The sequence below is a fragment of the Phoxinus phoxinus genome, assembly GCF_949152265.1.
Source record: "Phoxinus phoxinus genome assembly, chromosome: 24".
Classification (NCBI taxonomy): domain Eukaryota; kingdom Metazoa; phylum Chordata; class Actinopteri; order Cypriniformes; family Leuciscidae; genus Phoxinus; species Phoxinus phoxinus.
The window spans coordinates 13357934-13381080 of NC_136899.1; the positions used below are offsets into that span (position 1 = coordinate 13357934).

A 23147-nucleotide genomic window follows, 5' to 3' on the forward strand; every position below is an offset into this window, starting at 1 on the left:
ATATTTAAGTGGGTATACAACAACATGCACAGCATAGCAAATGCAACCATATGAGTGATTCAAATACAGACAGAAAGACACTTATACTAAAGAGATCATGAAAATATGTTTTTTTTTTTATTCTTGTTCAAAGTTCAATGTAATATGTCAACAAACTGAAAGTTTCAAACCAACAGCGTGACTGCGAGTGTGATATTGCTTTTATACACAGTTCAATAAATAAGAAGTTAATATTGAGTAACTTACTTTATTTTAGGCACATGATACCAGTCTATTTTTGCTCTGTCCACAAAAACAATTCCAAATTATCACATTGTTGCATTTCAGAGCAACAGTACTGTTTTTATTTTCTGAATGAATCTGTTTTGAACCATTTGGCTGAGTGAATGAATCAATGACTCACGAATAAGTACTCATGATGGCTTTGTTCTTGAATCTGTAATGATTTGGTTGTGGTGGTGGTAAGAGCATACAGCAAAATGAGAAAGAGAATCCAAACGCAGTTTATTAACAAATATAATCCAAGGTCATAGTCCATACCAGGCAGAGGGTCAAAAGCACGTGCAATGATGTAAAACCGAACACAAATACAATCCACTGAGGCAGATGGGAACAAGATATCCAAAACTTAGGAAAATATAAAGAAACCAGGAACTGCTCAACATGCTGACAGAGAACAGATCTGCAGACTAGGAAAGACTCAAGAACAAACTTACAGTATATACTGGAACATGCTCTGAATTATGTGCAGCTGTCTGATTCAAAGCCATTTTGACGAACATCGACCAAACACCACTACCATCACTGAAAGCACAGAGGAAGACGGGATGAACTCTGGGATCAGAGAACTAAGCATCAGCAGAAATATTAGATAACGGCTTTGATAAGCCAGCTGTTCTGACCGTTCTCAGAGGTAGATCTACCAACTTAGATATCAAGCCCCAAAGTGGATGAAGCCTTGGCATCCTCAATCGCTGCGTCAACGACACCTGGGAACACAGGGATGGTGTCCGTGATGGTTGAAGACTGAAAGGTTTCTTTCACAACTGGAGGCTTTGGGTTGCTGATCTTGACCACTGAAGATTCAGGCAAGGTTGTGCTGGCGGTTGGCGGCTCTGACGTGGCTATACTGGTGACTGGAGGCTCTGACGTGACTGCAATGGCTACAAGTGGCTCTGACATGACAGCTCTGGCTAACGTTGTAAGCACTGGGTGTTTCAGCATTAGAGTGGGCACGGATGGAAAGTGCTGGCCAAGCTCCGTGGCCATTGAAGCTTGCCTCATGTAGCCCCCTCACAAAAAAAATGTTTAAGCAAAGCGTCACCATCTGCCATGATAAACTGGGACCCGCTCAACAACAACGCATACTGTAGTCCAGAAAGTCAATGAACGAACTTCGAGGTGCATCATGAATTAGCTTATCCTTGAGAAGAGGGTTAAACCCATGACAGAAAAAGTCTATGAGTGCATAGTCCGGTAGATCCGAAGCAATTACAATGTCCAGGAAAATTTGTATATGTTCTTTGAGTGTGCGGTTACCTTGACACATACAGACTTGTTCAACTGCTGGATTCATGATGAGAATCCAAACGCAGTTTATCAACAAATATAATCCAAGGTCATGGTCCATACAAGGTCAAGCACATGTAATCAGAATGAACACAAATACAATGAATCCACTGAGGCAGACGGGAACAAGAAATCGAAAACTCAGGGGAATATAAAGAAACCAGGAGCTGTTCCAAATACTGACAGAGAGTGTGAACCAAAACAAACAGTAAAACAACCAAGACTTCATACTGAATAAAGGCAAAAGGCATTTTAATAGACAGGGCGATGATCAAATGAAATAAGACACAGCTGAAACAGATAAACTAATAATGAGCAGAGGGTTCTGGGAAATGAAGTCCAGGAATAACAGAGTCTATGGAAAAAGTGAGGGACTAGGCTGCCATCAGTTGGTACATGATAGCACCTTCAGCTGACAGATGTAACAGAATCAGTGGTTTGAACAAATCATTTAAATCAATGATTACGTGATTATTTTATAAAGACAGTCACTTGTCACCACCTACTGGTTTATCAGTATCAATATACCTGCAGAAAAAGTAGCTGACCACCACCACTATACACTGTTGAATAGCCTACAGTACACACTACTAAATGTATATTGCAACATGCTAGCTTTTGTGAAAAAGCTATTTATCTTGTGCTATATAGGTATATAGCATGTGCTGTGACGTTTGTGAGACCCGTTAATTACTGGTCTTGTATTTGGCCGTATATCTGTCAACAGTTGTGCTTTGGAAGTTAAAATGAGCTGTTTATGACTTCAGGGCTCATGCAACGCCTCAGTGCAGTGAAAATCAAGCTTTAACAGCAGCAGGGCAATCGGGTCTTATTAGAGCAGAGGAAATAATTATGACCGGGATCTGCAATCATAATTCGTGTCAAATCCTGGATTTGATTCACTGATAATGGTGAATATCTACAGAAGGCCAAATCCCCATCATCTCTTGGAAAAGGGTTGTTGTGTAAACAATGTTTACATTAAATTTGAACAAAGCCCTAAACAAAAACAGCTTTCTGGTGTCTCACCCCTTCCATTCCAAACCAAAGGCTTTGTCCAGGTATTATAAACCAACTTGTTCCTCCTAAACCCTTCATAAACCCCTAAATGACCCATTTAAAAGGATAGTTCAACCAAAACTTCTGTCATTTACTCATCTTTGTGTTGTTCCAAATATTTACACAATTGCTAATTTCATTAATTTTTTAACAGAAATTTGTGACTGACTACAGTAGTTGACTAGTCCAAGAAATCCCAAAAGGACAGTCAAGAAATATGAATGCTTTAGCATAAAGTTCTACCGGGAAGACTTAATTGTTACGTCACTTTACCTTTATCTATCCAATCACATTCCATCACTCGTGGTATAAAAGATCGGTCACTTACTCATGTCTGAGTTCGCAGATGCTGACGCTCCAATTCAGTTGCTCGCGTCAGTTGCCGACCAAAACATGTCTAAAGACACGGAACTTCTCTGCGTCTACTCCGACTCCGACGATGATTTCGTCTCACCATCTCCTCCCGCTGCATGCCGCAGCTCACGCATTCAGAGCCGTATTTCTCCATGGGCACAGTGGTCATCTGAGGATACAATTAAAGCCCTCGAGGAAGCCGGCATGCCGACTAGCCAAGGTCTCTCCAGAGAAGACCTACACCTCTTGGCCCTGAACACCTTCCTCTTGTCACTACACCTGCCTCTTTTCCATCAAAAGCTTCAACTTCGTCAGTTCAACCCAAACCAACTGGCAAGAAAAGATCAGCTAAGTCATCCTCACCTCATCCAGCCAAGAGATCAGTAATTCCTGCTCGGCTACCATCTTCTCCGCAGATTGTCGAACCTCCAGATACGAACTGTCAGCTCATTTCCGCAGTTCAAAGCCTTGCTCAGACAGTCAAAGGATTGGAATCCAAAATGTCATCTCTTGAACATTCTATTACGAATTCTAACTCAAGCACAAACCCGGCCATGATCTCTCCAGTGATTCCACAGTGCAATCCTCTTCATTCCGGACTAAACAACCCCTCGAACGAGCCTTCTACATCCTCTGCTTTTCCCACTCCTCTACATTCGATTCAGACAACTTTTTAAGACGTTTCTGCACCAACGGCTTCCTCAAACTTCAACCTATCTACAGCGGCTCCTGCTCAAAATTTCGGTAGGCGTTTTGTTTCACTAGCCGCCGTAACGGTGTCTCCTCGCCTAAGAAACAACATCATCCAAGGTAAGGATGTTAACTTGGCTACTCTACTGCTTCCTTCACCCGCTACCGACAGAAAAATGGTGGACTGCGGTGACGTGGCAGTTCTTCTTAAAACCTCTGATCCTCGCCTTCAACGCAATCTTTCGTTTGGCGAATTCGTAATTGCTTTCGGCATCTACAGAGACATTTTGTGCCAATGTTACCCAGAGAGAAGGGAAGAACTAGATCTATACTTGTCTGTGATCGCGGATTTCAGCCAAAGATACGGGATATCTGAGATCGAGTAACAGAATCTTTATTGCAGACCCGTAATCTACGCGCTGCCTCAGCACACGCGAGATCTGAGATCGAGTAACAGAATCTTTATTGCAGACCCGTAATCTACGCGCTGCCTCAGCAAACGCGAGATCCGAGCAAAATAATCTTTATTGACTTTCTTCCCTCGAGAGGAAAGCCATCAGGAGCAGAGCTAAATTCTTGATAGTGCAAATGTTACACGTCGAGAATTTATGAATGGACACTGTCAGTCCCCTTTTACTAGAGATGACCGTGCATGCTCCACTCCCAAACAAACAACACATGAATCGTGAGTGTCCCCACTCGTAATGAAGCGAGGGCAGGGGACACACGATCCAAAGCTGTTTGCTCCCCATACTCCTGTCTAGATATATATTATATGCTTGTGGTTGTGGACATGCATCGATGCTTAGCACCTCTACCTCCTCAGAGATAGACTGCTGAAACTAGCTGAAACTCTCTAACCAGGGCGGAAGAAGCCGCGGCGCGGGCTTTCGATCCCAGAGAGAGAGTGCTAGATCCCCCGGGTAAAGGCAGAGAAAAAACGGAGCCCGTCTCTAACCCCTCCGCGAGGTCCATTTGCGAAACCCACAATACAAACTTCCATGCTGCCTCTGCAACACGGGGCCGGTACTGCGAGGAACGCGAGCCTGAACACCCTCCTCAAAGAGTGACAAGCGGGAACGGAGTGAGTACAATCGTAGTCAGCACCCTCGAGCGCTGACAGAACATGCCCCGTTCCAAACAAACAACACATACATCCTGTATATCCCCACCCGTAAAGACAGAGGGCAGGGAGGAGCACACTATCTAAGGTTGTTTTGTTCGCCATAATATCTATGCTTGAGACTGAAATAGTGACAGACATCAATAAATAAGACAGACAGTATTGTAACACAGAGCGCTTGCTGAGGCACAAAAGCTAGCGCGGTTCTAAACCGGATGTCCTTTATCCTTTCCTGGTCGTCACATCACCTGCCCGTGACGCCCACTCTCGCCATTGGACTAGTTGACACAAGTGCTTCAGACGCAATCACGCAGGAGCGTTCCCAAAGCGTCATCGACGCATCGCGAGTTCCCTCGAAAGGGAACTAGAAAGCACACATGCTTGGATGACAATGAGAGTGAGTAAATGAGATCATTTTCATTTTAGGGTGAACTATGCCTTTAATATCCATCGTTTTACCTGGCAGGTCACCTTATTATGTGACAGCAAAAAACATACAACACAAAACATCAGAAGGCACAGAGCTATATTTCTTAATTGGTCCTGACTGTGTTTCGACATTTGGATCTAAGGGACCACTCTCAGCTCCTGCATTCAACTTCCACTTTCCCTGCATTCGACAAAGCTATTGAAAATGAAAAGAGGAAAAGGCCACATGAGGCTTTCCCAAACAAGGTTATTAAATGGCCACTGGATCAAAAAAGCGGTCCCTGAAATGCTTTTTAGTCAATCTTGCTTTTCTTATTACTGCTGCGTCTGTTTACAGCAGGGACAAAGGCTTCAAACAGCCAGTGGCCTGGGGAAAGACACACGAGGGAAGCAGCTCTCCCTGTTATTTAACACAGCCAGATCTTGTCTGGTAACACAGCTTTATCTCTTAGAAAAGAGGAGGGGTAATAAGGTCAGTCAAGCCCAGGAGACAAGGAAGTGAGACTCAGGAGAATGAGCGTGTGAGTTTTCTAGATAGTGAGAAGAAGAGACGGAGAGAAGGACAGATGGACAAAGGGAAGGTAAGAGACAAATGACAACAACCACAAAGTTTCCTGCATTTACTGCTTAATCCAGTTAGGTGTATAGTAGTGTTATGAGAGGAAGTGACATCACAGTCTGTCTACAGACAGCAAGATCTGACAACTGGAATGAACTCATACACTGTCTGCATAATAATTGCATCTGAATGCTGTGAGTGACTGCACACAACCATTTTTATTTTCACACGATATCAGGAAGTAATTACACACAGTGTGCACATCATTCTACTATTTAAATCACTACTTTGGAAATCATCCAGCAATGGATTATGCCATGCATCTGCAATTTCAGATGAAACTAACCTTGAGTGAAAACACCTTTAATTACTTTATAACCAAATTGAGAAACTCAAGCATTAAAGCCATGTGATTTTCGAATATCTTAACCTACAACTGGATTGTTGCCCAGGTTCAAGATTTACATCAGTCTACAGCATTCCCACACCTTCTAACCAATCATTTTTTTTTTCAGAGTGACAATTTGGAATTAATTGCTTTCATTCTGAGTAGAAACAATTTTTAATTAGGGATGGAAATCGTGCGGAATTTAGGTTTTGCAAATCTTCAAATTTAATTGGTGAATTCTTAGAGTTGGAAACATTAATCCAATGCTATGTCTACGTTAATCCAGATTTGAAAACAGAGTTTTCGTTTTAAAACTCTCTCTCTGCCCACACTAGCGTTTTGCAAAAGTTTGTCATCCACACTGAAACGCCGGAAAACGCTAAATTCACAGCGCATGCATAAACCCTCATAAAAGCTCACTGAGATGAAACAGACAGAATAAAACATAATAAAGTTACTGTATCAAGCAATTTTTCTAGCAGGATCATTTTATTTAGCAAAATATCTCACCATTCACTGATGCGTCCAGGTCGCACTCACTCACCATTACATATGTCTGGTCTAAAATACAACTGCTCATGTTTTGCCGCAGGACAGCAAATGTGAGTTAATTTTCTATCCTCTTTGCAGGACTGTGATATGAAGAGTGTGCAAAGTAACATATTTTAGCAACTGTGTGAAAGTGAATAGCACATAACATATACAATACTGGTATTAACATGAATAACTATGGGTCACATGACTAAACTCGTTGGTTTCAAATACCTCCGTTTTCACAATCCACACTAAAACGCGAAAACTGCGTTTTCAAATGTACCCACTTAGGAGAGTGTTTTCAAAAAGCTTTGTTTTCGTTGCTAAAAACGCTGTCTCTGTGTGGACGGAAGGCCAAAAACAGAGAGAAAAAGATGTGTTTTTTATACTAAAACATTAGTGTGGACAACCCCCTAGTCTTTTAATTGGCTTTTAATAAGCCTTAAAGGGATAGTTAACCCAAAAATGTAAATTAGCCCATGATTTACTCACCCTGAAGCCATTCTAGGTGTATATGACATTCTTCTTTCAGACGAATACAATCGGAGACTCGGAGATATATATAAAAAATGCGCTCTTCCAAGCTAAATAATGGGAGTGAATGGCTGTATGACTTTGTCATTTGTATGACTTTAAGTCCATTAAAGCGCATCTATTCATGATTAAAGTCCTCCATATGGCTCTGCAGGGGTTAATAAAGGTCTTCTAAAGTGAAGCGATGCGTTCGTGTAAGAAAAATATCCATATTTAAAACTTTATCGACTATAACTAACTTCCGTCAGACGGCCGTACGCATCGATTCCTTTAATGGGATAGTTTACCCAAAAATAAAAATTGAGTCATTATTTACTCACCCTATGTGCTCAAACAAAGTAAAGAGGGTCAATTTTGATTTCATGACAACGTTAAACAATGATTCACAGTTTCCAAACCCTATCTTCCCTCCAGGCTTCGAATCACACTTTTAAACTGATTTCATTTCAAGTTGATCACATAGCTCTACTACAGTAAGGAGAAAAGTCTGGAGATCAGATCTGTAAGTCAGCTGCACTTGGATTTAACTGATTTGATACAAATCAAGCAAGTGCAGTCTTAATGAGGTCTGATGCAGAGGATTTCAGAAGTTTTGCTGCCAGAGCCCCGGCATGACGAAAACACACTAGACTAAGTTCCCCGTCTTTCACACTGCAGATTGGCACATCTTTGATTGAGTGGCCGTTTTGTGACAAGAGCATTCATTCTGAGCTAAATACAGTAATGTTTCTTTCTATAGCGATAAAATGTGAAAAGCACCAAGGAAGATGAATACATGCAATTTCTATCCTTCCTCGTTCCCTGCTTTTCATTCATCTGTTGTACCTTCTGCATTAGCATGTGTTACCATTGGCTGCAGCAGAGCAGATGCGCTCTCCACTTTTTTGGGGGAACATCAAGGGAAGTGAATTCAGGGACTTTTATCTCCTTAATTATGTAAATTATATGCCACTGATATTCCTTATCAAGACTAGAGGAAGCTGGTTTGTTCCTTCCCTGGCAAGTTGCGAAGCGAGAGTCTGAATCCATTCATGCTGAATAGTTTCTACAAACTTGGCGAAAGAATTTCCTCCTCACTCACAATAGGATGGAAAAATTCTCGGCGCAAAACTCATTTCTCAGATACGACTCTAAATCAGTGCTGCCTTCAATTGTGTGCTACTTTCTCTTGTACAGCTGTGTAATTCATCAGCAAGGCCCTTAAAGCTCGACCGCTCTGTGAAATCCGTCGGCGTTTACAACTTTAGTTGCAGCTTTATTCAAATATTGCTTTTAGCATTCTTCACACAATATCTATCACTGTTCAATTTGCACACCATTTACGCAAACATCTCTCGCTTGAACTCAGGTACTACAGTATTACATGCAGTTCAGACTCACTTCAGAGCTTCAATTTTAAATCAAAGCAAATGATCAGAAACTAAAGCAGTGAATTTTAACACACTGAGAATGAGACGTTTGATAAAAATCAACCATTTTGCAATGTGCTACATATTTTCCAAGGATTCCTTTGAGGGGACGTGAAATCAATTATATGAGGAATGATGTATTTGTTACCACTTAGCATCTTATTGGCAATCTTGAGCATCTGAAGCAGGTCCTGGGAAGGATTGTCAGCATTCATTGTGGTACTAAGAGCTGATCAAGGTAAACAATTAAAAATGGTTTTAGATCAATTAGAACATACGGGCTGTTCTTTATTGCAATAGAATGACTAATAAGCTCAACAGCAGATTAGGATCATTGACAGAACCAACATGGACCCACAATAATTGCTATATGAATCAGCGGCTTGGATTTTGAAGAGTATAGTTACTGATTGCATCAGGAATTCAAGTCGACATGCAGAGGATAACAATAACCCGAGGGTACTGAGGTCAAAACCGGTTCCAGAACTCTTAAGACCGTCAAGGAAAACCAAAAACTCACTGGTGCAATAAGTCTTTCACAATCGTAAACATTACTGACACTGCATAAAGGAGCATAAAACAGTACGTAGGCCTACCTGCTGTGAAATTGTAGCGCGCAGAAAATCCCATGGCTTCCAATTCACCATCCGCAACAAATTTTATCCATAGATAGCGGCTGCTCGATCTGATGTATGGAGGGTTCTGCTGCCCGCAGTAGCGTCCAATTATTGGAGAAAAGCCAAAGGGCCCGTCCCGGACTTCAATATGGTCAAATTTACATTCCCATGAAGGCTCTATTGAATACTTTTCATCAAAGAAAAGATCAATGCATTGTCTCGGGGGAGCTGCAAAGAGTGAAAAGAAATCATGAAGACTGACAGCTGTATTTTATGATGGATGATGTCATATGTAGAACATACTGTCATGGCAATACATAATTATTTTATGTTTTGGTGGCTAATTCGTATGAATTTGGTATAATCTCATTCATACCTTTTTTTGTACAATCTGCTTATGCCCCTCTGATGGTTAGGTTATGGTTTAGGGGTGGAACTTCATGCTTACGTATGAATCACATCATACAAATTTAAAAAAAAAATAGCAACCTCGTTGAATAATTACGTTCTCTTATGAGATTGGGTTGGGTATGTCTGCCATTATTAGTATACAAAGGACATTTCTGAGATCAAAGGTACATGGTCTGCAACCACATGCATTTATTGCTACTGGTAGAAAAAGCACAGCAACATCACACTTAATCGAAAGAAATTAGCAATAAAGATTGGAGACCACATAGGTTTAACAGTGGTATTTACTAATATGATCTCATAACATTTGTAATATTATTATGACAGTAAGAGATTATCACGTATAAACCATCAGATTGCAAGAAAATTGCTACTAGCTTCTTAGTTTAATTTGATTATCAGCTCGCAGCAGCACTGCAGCATACAGTCCAACAGATGTGACTGAAAGACAAGCCTTTTTTTTTTTTTTACATGAAATCTAATTGCAATAATCAAATTGACTTTCAGATATTGAGAGATTGTTGATCTATAGATCCTTCTGTTATAAATGCAAATGAAACACTAGTGTTCTGTTTATTAGTATCATGGTGCTGCATGGGATTAACAATCAACTGATTGCTCCTTCACTTTGAGTGCAACTGCGCTACTGAACAGTTTAAAACAACCCCCTCCATCCAAGTGTCACGTGAAAGATTTGCTTGTGAGCTGCATTTACTATTTGAACAAGTTTTTTTTGTATACCTTCAATGATGTAGATGCATTCTCTCTCTGGGGGATATTTGTTTGGGTAATTGGGTGAGGTGAAGAGGCCTCCCTCTGGTTCTTTCACCCAGGTTCCACACTGCCCTGCCGGCTGCACTCCTGAATTGTTTTTCACTGAGAGAAAGCAGTCAAATGTCAGAGATTGCCAGGAAACATGGAGATAGAAAGCGGGTGGGTATTCTGTGACAAAACATCATTACCTGCTTCCTTCTTTGTTGCCCCAGACAACCCAAGCATGAGAAGACCTGCAACAACTGAGACAAAAGATTTAAGATCAAAACAGCATAGAATCACTCATTATGAACCTACAGCTGGACTGAAGAATGTTGCTCCTATTGCACTAAATCACAAAACAGAAATACTTCAAGGAATGGTTGAAAATCAGGGATCTGAAACATTATCCCTAAGGAAATTGGGTCTATACCAACGCTATCTCACGACCAATTCGTACGAATTTGTACGAGTGATTAAAAGGTGGCTAATTCGTACAAATTTGTACGACCTCACTCGTACGAATTTGTACGATTTGTCTAAACCCACGTGATGGGTGGGTTTAGGGGCGGGGTCAGGGGTAGGTCATTCGTATGAATTCATACGATTTTGGCAAATCGTAAATATGTACGATTTAGCAAAAAACGTACAAATTCGTACGAGTGAGGTCGTATGAATTGGTACGAATTAGCCACCTCGTAAAATTCGTACGAATTGCCGTGAGATCGGGTTGTCTATACCTTGAAAAAGTTAAAAGTTACACTTATTTCTATTAATGTTTAACACAATACAAAATAAACGCAAAATAAATAATTACATTTGTTTGTTCATTTATTTATGTAGGTCTTTATTTTCCATTCATTTTCCAGACTAATTAACTTGCTATGGATGTACTGTAAATTTGGGGAAAAAATGTTTTTTAATTCAGCTTAAGCTAATTGTTTTGGAATATGTTAGCTGGCTAGTTGACTATCTAGTGTTTAAATGTACACCTTAACATGGTATGTCCAGCGAGTAGCCTCTTTGTTTTTTTCCTAAACGTTCTTCCAACTTCGACTATAACTAACAACTACACTCTAAAAAATGCTGAGTTGTTTCAACCCAACTTTGGGTCAAATATGGACAAACTCAGCTGTCAGAATTCCCAAAATTTTAACCCAACGTTTGGGTTTGACCATATTTGACCCAAAATTGGATAAAAACAACCCAGCATTTTTTAGAGTGTAGCTTAGACCATTAATGAACATCTTTGGCAAGCTAGAAGATATAAGAACCAGGTAAAAACCAGCCTAACAGCTTTAAGCTGGAATGACCAGCTTGGTATGTTGCTGGTCTAAAATGGTTTACCAGCTTATGGACCAGCAAATCACCAGCAAGAACCAGCTAAGCTAATGATCATCTTAGACCAGCTAGAAACCAGCTACCAGCTTAAACTGGATTTCCCAGCAGGGAACAACATGTATTAGACTAATGTCATAATGCATGCAGTTGCATCGCTTAGTTTAACTCTAAACACATTCAATTATTTTAATCAGTTTACAATCACACACAAAGTTCCTAAAGGAATAAAGAACACACCGGTAAATTCAGATAGACCTCATGCGTAAAATGAAAGAGAGGGAAGAGTGAAGTTAACTGGCAGCAAGACTCACCGTGAAGGAACCTGTTCCCATGTACCATGTCTATTCCTTTCACAAAGGGCTTTCTCAACTAATTCCATTTAGATCGGAATACTTTCAGAAGGAAAGATGGATATTTCCAAAAAAACAAAACAAAACAAAAAACTCACAGCATATATGTCAAAAGCCCTGAATTCATTTCACTATGTTAATCAATGACAATGGAGATTCCAGCAGAGATCCACAACTATGCATTAGTAGTTTCGTATAAAACCAGAAAAAGATGTAAACATTTCCATCCAAACGTTTCCAAACCCCTCTGGTGCTTTTGATGGATTAATAGGTCCGTCATTAGCTTTTCCTGATCGCTCCACCTTTCCAGAGTCACCACGAAAAGATTCATAAAAGGCTGGAAAATCTTCCTTCCATCTCTAAGGAACATTTATCAGAGTATCCATTCCAATTCATTTTTCCATTGTTGAGCAAAGCCAACTTCAACAAGCAAACTCGCAGCGACAAGAAACGTGTTTAGAGCCTCATTCCAGTGTGTCCTCCTCGGCAGTAGCCAATATGCAGTATACAAAATCCCGTTCCAGCTTCCCTTCACATCAAAGAGTTAATTTGTATCATCGCTCCTCTCCGGCCATTCATTATTTTCAGTTCTTCAACAGAGTTATGTCAACATGATGCGGCAGCACACGGAACTGCTCGTCATAGGCTATCCACTAAAGATAATGTAGATGATTCTCTTAAAGAAGCACCGCAAAGCCGGTCAGACTGCGGGATCCAATGAATCCAACACCTCACACGGCAGCACTAGAGCAACATTTAGAGGGATAGGCAGAAAAAAACCTGCATGAGGAAAAGAAACAAGCAAAGAAAAGGACATCTAGCCAGAACTACTATCAGCATCTTCATATTAACTGCACCTGCAGTGCTGGATCGGCGAAGAGCATCTGCAGCCTGCGGACAATTGGAGTGAAGTAGCGAAGCATGCAGACACTATTCATTCGAGGGTTTATACGTGGCTCGTGTGAGCCAGCCAATTTCTTCCAGGAAAAAAATCACTCTGTTTATCTGGCTTTAAAAATGTTAACTTCATTCATCAATAAACTTGACGCGATGTAAATATGGGGGAATCACTCGAGCTGCTTTCTCTCCAATGAATAAATGTGCGCAGTGTTAAGCTATTATGTTTACATGAGTTTGTTATTCACGTGACAATGGTTCGTAGAGTAGCTAATAGCCTATTGCGTGTGGAATAATGAATCGTCTTTGTCAATGATCTTTGAAAATAATTATAGAATCTATCTATCTATCTATCTATCTATCTATCTATCTATCTATCTATCTATCTATCTATCTATCTATCTATCTATCTATCTATCTATCTATCTATCTATATATCTATCTATCTATCTATCTATCTATCTATCTATCTATCTATCTATCTATCTATCACACACACACACACACACACACACACACACACACACACACACACACACACACACACACACACACACACACACACACACACACACACACACACACACACACACACGCACAATTCTTCATAAATTGTAAGGAAATTCCTATACCTTTTATATCCAATATAAAATGAACTTGCAATTAAATTAAAATTAATTTATGACAGAAAACACTGCTCACTATTATTGTACATGAGTTTTGAAAGAAAATCTTATTTCATTAATAGATTAGCATACAGGTAAATCCTATTATTTTTGCTGCTGCCATTATAAAGAAAGCTATGCAATAAATGCCAAAGTCATTTTTGTTGCCTGAAATAGTTGTGTGCATGGTCTTCACACTAGTTTGGCAACCTCTCCATTTCATACCAGAAAGTACCGGAAAGTGCCATTACACACAGAGTTTTTTCATTACCAAATTTGATTAAATTTGTCTTCAAAGTTACAAGCATCTTGCAAGGATCTTATTAAATTCGTCTTCAAAGTTACAAGCATCTGTAGCTATTTTTATCCTGTAAATATGCCTTTACCTGATGCAATAATCTCATCAATCACGTGTTTTTAGAACATCAGTCTCCCTTTACCCTCTACTGCTGTTCGGTCATTTTTTACAGGAAAATTTTACGGTTTGTTTTTTTTCCAACATTTTTTACTTCATCGGAATGGCACAAAACATGGTAAAAACATGTCACATTTGTATTGTTCCTGGTCAAAAATTACTGGGAAACAAATTTCATCAAGTTGAAAACGTTGGTACTGAGCCAAACCAATCAACCTCAAATTTGGACCACAATTTGTTTAGATTTATTCCTTTGATTTTCTCGCAGTTTTAGAGTAAATCATATTTTGGAAAATATATATTTCATACAAAATTAAAAAAATCTAATTTTTGTGAATTTTTTCATAGTAATAATCTTAAACTTCTAGAACTGTTTTTTAAGTTTCACTTTTTAAAACTTTTTTTTCACTTTAGCTATAATCTGCTAAGTGTCTTCTTTAAAAAGAGACCAAACTCTTACAGTAAGTGCTGCAAAGCATTCAAGATTTACGCCAGTTTAAGACTAATTTCATAGGTCTATGCTCAAAAAGTGGTCAGGGTAATAGGGTAAAAGGGTAATAAATTGATTATAACTATTCAGTAAATATAATTTAGTAAAATTACCTAAAATAAATAAATAAACATTATAGTACATTCATTTCATTGAAAAAAACACCCCCAGCCATTTTTGACGCTAATGTGAAGTACACTGCAGACAGCTAATCTTTACAGAACATGAAAGTCAGCACTAAATCAAAGGTTTTTGTGTATACACAGACAGCCACAGTCACAAATTGAGTTATTAGAAGAAATTGCCCCTTTTCAATGATCAAAAAAAAGTTTAAGAACTCAGAAATAGCTTGCACAGTTTTTCAAGATTTGGATTTAGGCACATATTATGCGCTCGAAAGTGTGCCTTCAACCCAAATAGGCTGTCTGACAATTAAGAGTGTATTGATGTTGACAGTAAAAAAGCAGTCTGCCCTGCCCTAACAGTCCCCTCACTCAGTAGCGGCTGCTTTAACAGAGCTAATGATGGGCCACTCCATTAAAACGCTGCTCCGAGAAGCAAACTCTGACACTGAATGTATTAATCTTCAGAGTAATATGCTCAATGTAATGTTGAAGCTCAGAAAAAAAAGGAAAAAGGGTTGACATTGAATGTGTTTTTTTTCTGAAGAGATATTTAAAGCTTAGTTTCTTTATTAAAACAATCTTATGTTTTTAATGTCAAAAGTTAGTATCAATATTAAAGTCACCATGAAATCAAAATTGACTTTTTATTTTATTTATTTTAGTATTTATTATAAACGAATGATCTATGCAATTTTTTTTAAATCCATGCACCCTTGTAAGTTTTAATCAAAATAATTTCCACTTTCTCTTGTAAGAACATCTCTTCTTTGATCTGATGACATTTACTGGCATGAGGGCGGGACAACCTGTCACTCACATGACATCACAGTAATAGCAAACCACAATGATCCAACAATCCAATCAATTCCCAATGGACAAAATCAAGTCCCACCCTACATATTTTTCTTGTTTGAGATATACGGATATACAGTACGTCACTTGGATATACGTCACAATAGGGAAGAAAAGACTATTGCAACTTCTGTTTTATGACAACTTTAATAACATACCATAAATTGCGATCACAAACAGATTAAAGCTGGTGATTAGTAAAGAGCAATGGTGGAGCTCCTGCAGATTAGTATATTGTTGGAAAATTCCAGCAGTTATGAACGCTCAATAAGTTCTGTCTCACGGCAATGGCAGTATCAAATTTAAAAGTGGCCTCAGGACTTGATTTATTTCCTTAGACGGATAGCAAAAGAAAAAACAAACAGATCCTTTTCATCACTATCAGCCAATAGTACCTGATAGGAAAGCACAGGAGAGGCCAGATTGTTTTTGTCGAGTGGTAGTGCTTCTCGAAATTGGAATCTCCTCAGGAAAAACTCTGTGAGAAGCTGTCTGAATATCTTACACAGGACCTTATTTATGAAAGGATACTCATGTGATTTATGCAGCAGTCTATTATCATTATTATCCATCACTGTCCATAAAAAACACCAATCAAAGGAATTAAGGCCCGTTCACACCAGGGCCGATGACTAGATAACCATAAAGATGTTTTTAAAAATCGTTCTAAATATAAAAAAATAAAGAGTCCATACCACAACTATAATGATAACATGCACAGAGAAAAAATATCCTTGAATCACTTTCAGAATGATTCTTTTTTTGTCTTGAGAACTATAAAACAATGGCAGCCAATCAGAATCCATCCTACTTTAAAAAGCTTGAGCATTTAAAGCGGCAGACGACAAAACTTTATAGTAATCTTTCTTGTGAAGGCATCTTCATCAAAGGTTAAAAAAGTGTGGTTAATGAAGTAGCATTCAACACTGTGTAACCAGAGTGAAGTTGTGTGTGTGTGTGTGTGTGTGTGTGTGTGTGTGTGTGTGTGTGTGTGTGTGTGTGTGTGTGTGTGTGTGTGTGTGTGTGTGTGTGTGTGTATAGCTTCAACAAGGCACTGTCAGAGGGATTTGAATGTAAATGTATACACGCTAATCCTATTAGAGATCTTTTTGTTATACTGTATTTCAAAAGCTGCAAGACTCTGCAAAACCAGTTAAATATTTTTGTGACCAAATCACTCAAAATTCAGCTCACCGATTGGTTATTTTAGGGATGACTAATGACAAAATGGCAATTATGTAAATAAGGGCTTATCTTGCTTACTGTATGCAACACCACAACTGCAGAGTTCAGTTGCTTCAGCTCATGTGCAGAAAAAATATATGAGGGAATATGAAGCTTATGAAAGCAGTTTGTTCTTCTTTCCCTAAAAAGTAACCTAATAATGAAAGGTGTGAATATCTATCATTTGAACTGAGATAGTTATGGTTCTGCTGTTTGTAATTAAAAAGCTCAGGGGAGATGGGACACCATTCATATACACATAAACACTACATTCATGAGTAAATGAGAAACAAAAATGAGTGTGAGTATAGTCTCCACTGAATTTAATTAACTTTTTCTGATAAAGTGATGCATTATGAGCATTTACCAATATTAAAGGGGGTGGGGCATTCTCATTCTAGAGAGCATTTGATTGGACAAAATAACGGAGTGCAGGATGAGTCATCAAAACTTTCCCCTTGTTTTCCCAACTGTATCTTTTAAATGAATCTGCTAAAATAATACTTTTGTCAACTTTTAAAAGCATTTTAAAAGCTAATGCCTAGGCCTCAATGCTAATTGTTTCCCAATATCAACTCAATATTTTTCCCAATATATCTTGTAAAGTATAGATAAGCATTTATTATTGTCAATACGATTCGATTTTCTTATATGTTAAACAAAACAGCATGTCTTCAAGCGATCTGGCTTGACTGAGAGACCGAAAAGGTTTTTTTAGGTATATTGTAAAGCACTGGATCAAACCTTGTCTTATCCTCGCTGATGCCTGCTAGTTTCACGTTGCATTTTAAGAAGATTGAGGTTAAAGGAAGGTGAGTAATGAGAGGCTGTCAGTCTTCTATGTAGTGCTTAACTTATCAGAGTGACACACATTATTAAGGCTTGTGTGTAAAGCTCTCTTACCACATTTTTCCCACTTTTGAAGAAAATATTGTTTATGAGATTAAGGCATTCTTGAGTAAATAGTGCGTCTGTGTAAAACGTTATTGTGTCAGAATCACAACATAAACGTACATTTTTTGTATATCTTATGAATACTAGAAATATGTAAGAGTTCTATGAAGTGACTCCAATATAGATAATGTAAACAAAGTAGCGCCAAAGTCCAAAGTCTGTGCACTTGATCACTTGTCTACGTACATGATGTTCCTGTATTTTGACTGTAAGATTGTGGAGCTTTTGATTATCCGATGGGACACACTTATATAGTGTTGTAAAAATGCAAGTATTTACAGAACTTTATTTTGATTTTCAATTCTTTCCATAAAAATCAATAAAATAAACTTCTAAATGTTTGTTCAGTAGTCGTAACAGGCGACACAATTTTGTAATTTTGTAAGTGATAAAAAGCAGTTGCAAATGTTGTACAATCACTCTGAAGCAGTATTTGAGGGTTTAGTGTGTGTTTAAAGGGATAGTTCACCCAAAAATGAAAATTCTGTTATAATTTAATCACCGTCAAGTTGTTCCAAACCTTTATGAATGTCTTTCATCCGCTGAAGACAAAAGAAGATCCAAACAGTGATGGGCCCCATTAATTTACATATGAAAAAAATAAATAAATATGGACGTCAATGGGCCAGCTGTTTGCCAACATTCTTCAAAATATCTATAGTAAGTATAAATGAAGTAGGCCACAAGGTTGTCATTCAAGAATGCATCTCTTTCAAGAGAGTATATGGCGGCCATGAGAAAATTTGCAGAGATTTACTGCTTTATTAGTTGACAGTAATTGTCAGCTCACAGACTTGGACGAGTTTGGATCCTAAGGCATGCAGAGGCAATTTTAGTACATGTCAGTAAGTCCCGATGGCCCTGAAGATTATTCAGTGATACCAGCATCATTTTTGTTGATATATTTTTAAAAAATGGCCTCAGGAATTTTCCCTTGACGTCTTAGATTTTTAAAACTAGATTTTTAAATCTATATTTTCTTTGTGTCATTCAGCATTTATCGTTTGAAGGGTTTTCTGACAGAGGAAAATGCAATATGACTCATCTTCAGCTTTGTAAATGAAAACAACGAGATTTTGATAATAAAGACCACGATGGAATTATATTTAATTGCCTGTGGGTGTCTTGCTTCACCTCATATACTTTTTCCTTTTCTTATCTAATAAGGACTATGTCTTCCTGTCAGTTATTGTCTTATCTTCTATCTATGTCCTTGATGTTAGCCATTTTGATATCTGTCACATTAGTTGGTGCAGACAAGACTGCATTGTGAGGCCCCTGGGGGCCCAAACCTCTGTCCCTAAATAATGTGCACAAAACAACAACAAAAACATTGGAAGAATTTAGAAGAATGGAAGAATGAGTTAATATTAGTAATACAAAAGTAATGTGCGCACATTTTTTGAGTAGTATAATGTTCCAAATATGTTGAAAACTATCATACTAGCTGAATATGACAGACTGAGGCTGACTGACGGACACTCATTATTCAACACTTTCGCACATTGTACACCATTGACTAAATGAATGCAAAAAAAACATCAGTGGTACTGTAGATTTCTAATTGCCAAGTGCTATTGCCAATGCATTTTTGCTAGGTTTACATGTTTCTAAAATAATGAGGTTGTTGGTTAGATGTTTTATTTTCTTTAATTAATGTTATAACTGCAGTTGATTGTAAGGCTGAACAAGCGACATTTAAATTAATTAACTCTAGCTTTCAAAAAAGTCCAGCTTGTCCTGGCCGTTGGCTTTTTGTGCTCTCTTCAATCTGGTCCTCATTCATTTTGCCCCTGTAGTTTGGCTCTGCAATTCATCACTTGACCTCATTAACATGATGGTAGGGGAGGTAGAGCCGACTGCCGAGTGTCGCTCCTCGGGCCCCATCACCTCCATAGGGGAAAGGGACAGCCACTTCCCCTCTTAACCACAGGAAGCTGGAGCTTCTGGCTCTTCTTGAAATGGAGAGGAAAAAAGATTGAACAGCCATTGCACATTCCCCGTTGCCCCATCCATCTTGCTTATAAGGTACATCCAGAGGAAAATATACTCCACTATCTCAGTGTGAAACCCTTCCACACCTGACCCTGCTTATAGCTTTCCTGGAGTTATCTGCAGATGGCACTTTACTGGATAAGGTTAAACTTAAATGACTAATCTGAAGCACACACTCAAGATACAGATTTCATGACAACTAAAGGCTTTAAGTGTCTCATACCAAGTGGAAGCCCTTGTCAGGGCCACTGTCCTGCAGAGTTTAGCTCCATCTCAAATCAAACATGTATCTAATCATTTTCAAGCATTCCTTTAAACTTTTGTTATTGGACTGGGGACCGCAGGACAGTGGCCCATCTCTGAAAACAGGAACTAATCACAGGAAGTAAAAGCAGGACCAATAGGAACAAAATAAGAGTCCTAAGACACAAAACAGGGAACACGAAACAGGAATCATAACACTTGTATTGCATGTGAAAAACCCCTTTAGGAACGTTTATTTTTAAGAGTGATGCATTTATTTCATTTTGCAATTCATATTGGACAAAAGCATCTATCAAATGCACAAATGTAAAATATATATATATATATTTTTTATTTATTAAAATATAAATTAAACATTTTATTTTAATATATTTATGCATACATAATATGAATGTATGCATAATTAGTTAAATGGCGACCGGAATACTTTTTGTATTGCCAGAAGCGATGCACTGTTTACTACGTGATTAGGAGACCGACACAGAAGAGATAAAAAATATCTTAATTTGTGTTCCGAAGTTGAACGAAGGTCTTACGGGTTTGGAACGAGGATGAGTAATTACTGACAGAAATTTCATTTTTGGGTGAACTAACCCTTTAAAAGTCAAATACACACCATCTAAATATCAGAACTATAATTTGCTAATTAAAACAAATGAGTGACTGAACTCTTTCTAGTTCTGTTAATAAAACTTACATTAGAACTGTCTGACATATGGATACATGCATTTGTAATGAGCACAGTGCACATACGGCAATATGTGGCAGCTCAATAATTTATCCCAAAATGGCCTTCACTAATCTTCCAGATCTCATATACTGTTAATATGGCGTTTTTCCCCTTTTAACACATTTTCACCTTTCGTAATAATGTATTTTTTTGTGAATTAAACATCACAGTAATTGCCTGGAAACTGACAGTTTTGCTAAATAAAATTAGTTAAGGCTTGAGTGTATCTGAAAGTGCAGAGTAATATAAAGGAAATTGAATTTGAAAGATAGTTCAAAATAATGGCCATTATTCATGAAACACAAGCAGAACACACAATTATGTTTAAATCCATTCGTATGATATTGTCACATTACATTAAATGGGGCAATTTATGTACAATTTTTTTTTACAATTTACACAGAAATTCATTCTGCTTCTGTTTCATGAACAAGGCCCAAATCTTCAACAAGGACGCACGACAGGAAATAATGCTGATCAATTTAACTTAGAAAGCAGTGGAATGCCTCATAAAAGTTAGAGTAGTAGGAAGTACGGATGTACGGAGAGGGGCTGCAGAACCCCAACTACATGATGAAAGTCAGAAATGATTGATTATGGTTGTTGTGAAAAAGATGGTCAAGGTGGTTAGTGAAACTAAAAGAATCTTCCCTGGCAGAGGACCTGGCGGACCAGATGGTGGAGGTTCATGCATACTGTCCTCCAGCTAAACTCTCTCTCTCTGTGTGTGTGTGTGTGTGTGTGTGTGTGTGTGTGTGTGTGTGTGTGTGTGTGTGTGTGTGTGTGTGTGTGTGTGTGTGTGTGTGTGTGTGTGTGTTTGTGTGTGTGTGTGTGTGTGTGTGCATTTGCATGGGGAGAAATTGGGAAGAAGGAAACTAAATTAGATCACTCTCTATGTAAAACATTAGAATTTTACTACTCGAAAGAACATTTTAACCCTAGAATGCATAGCTAAGTTTTACCCATAGAGTACAAATGCGCTAGCACAATTACAATTACATCGCACAATTACAATTACATGTATTTATTTTTTTTATTTTTAAACTACTTGTTTTGTAAAAAAGTTTAAGTTATGTTTGTACGTAACCTAACCTCAGATTGCTCCAGGTTGATCCAATCATATAAAAATGACATTGAATAAACACATCTGCAAAATGTTATAATAATAAATATTATTAAAATTCAAAATAATTTAAACTTAAATCCATTTTTTTATTAAGTGATATAATGTTAAGATACTACTTTAACTTAAATCTGCCTTTTTTACCTTAAAATACAGATAACCACCACAATAATGCAGGCGACACAATAGAAAGCCACACGATGAATCAAGCGACCTTGTTCATAAAACATGTTCAATACGATAGACTGTGCACAGGGTCATACAAAAAAATAATGCAATAAACATTCACTAAACAATACAAAATGTAATGAAACACACTAATGTACATTACTGATAAAAACTAATATTTATAAAAATGTAATCATGTGATGTGTATAGGGAATTAAATATCCTTTTACTATGACCTTAAACTTGATAATATTTTACAGTGAAATTACCTAGTGCTGTTAAACCATTTAAAGTTGTTTGTACTATATATAGTAAGGTAGATTACAGTTAACAGTATTTTACAGTATTCTTCTGTAAAATTATTTTTAAAAATCACTAGACAGACAGACAGACAGACAGACAGACAGATAGATAGATAGATAGATAGATAGAGGAGCGATAGAGCAGGACGATAGTCTCACTAAATCTTTCTCCTCACCTACCTCAAAGTCACCCATCCATCTTTTTGTTTAGCAGCCCAGAGCCTTAAATGTTAAGTTATGTTAAGTTAAGTTACGTCAGTTGCCAACATCTCACTCAGTCAAACACTCTGCAGCCCATTAAGAGACCCTATCGGCCTTAATTGATCAGTGGATACTAACAAAGTACTTAGGCACTCTAGTAATACATCAATGTAAAATGCTTAAGAGAAAACACATTCATTCAACAACTGATAAGCAGAAAAGTGCATGCAATTGTTATCAGCTTCAGCTACTGATCTGATAAAGTCAAGAGACTGGTGTGTGTTTATTTAAAGAGAAATGTCCCATTATACATGATGAAAATGCAGGAGAGATGGTGGAAATATACGGTGTTGGGCGTGTCCATTGTGTTGCGTGGGACCAGGTGGTTTTGTTGACAACTGGGTAATGACTTCTCAGAGCCAGGAAATTACCATGGATGCCAAAACACTGCATATAGCACCAGCCGAACTCACTGGGGAATAGGAAGGCATGATTAGCATGCTGTCTTCAGAGTGCTTGGTTTGTAATTAGAATCTTTATCTGTAAACAAACAACCTGTTTATGTCTTTTCCTCCTTGAACTCCACGCTTTCTGCGCTAGAGGAAAAACATACTCATATGTC

The 23147-nt window shown here is 38.1% G+C and overlaps 1 protein-coding gene across 1 annotated transcript in view; it reads right to left on the minus strand.

The window, feature by feature from the left end:
• Positions 1-10686, minus strand: part of neto1l (neuropilin (NRP) and tolloid (TLL)-like 1, like) — a 90409-nt gene extending 79723 nt beyond the window's left edge. The window contains exons 1-3 of the mRNA XM_079601684.1: positions 10639-10686; positions 10418-10552; positions 9245-9493 (exon numbers count right to left, since the gene is read on the minus strand). Coding sequence (XP_079457810.1) covers positions 9245-9493; positions 10418-10552; positions 10639-10675 — 421 coding nt within the window. The 5' untranslated portion in view covers positions 10676-10686. The remainder of the gene's footprint in view (positions 1-9244; positions 9494-10417; positions 10553-10638) is intronic.
• Between the last annotated feature and the right edge of the window lie 12461 nt (positions 10687-23147).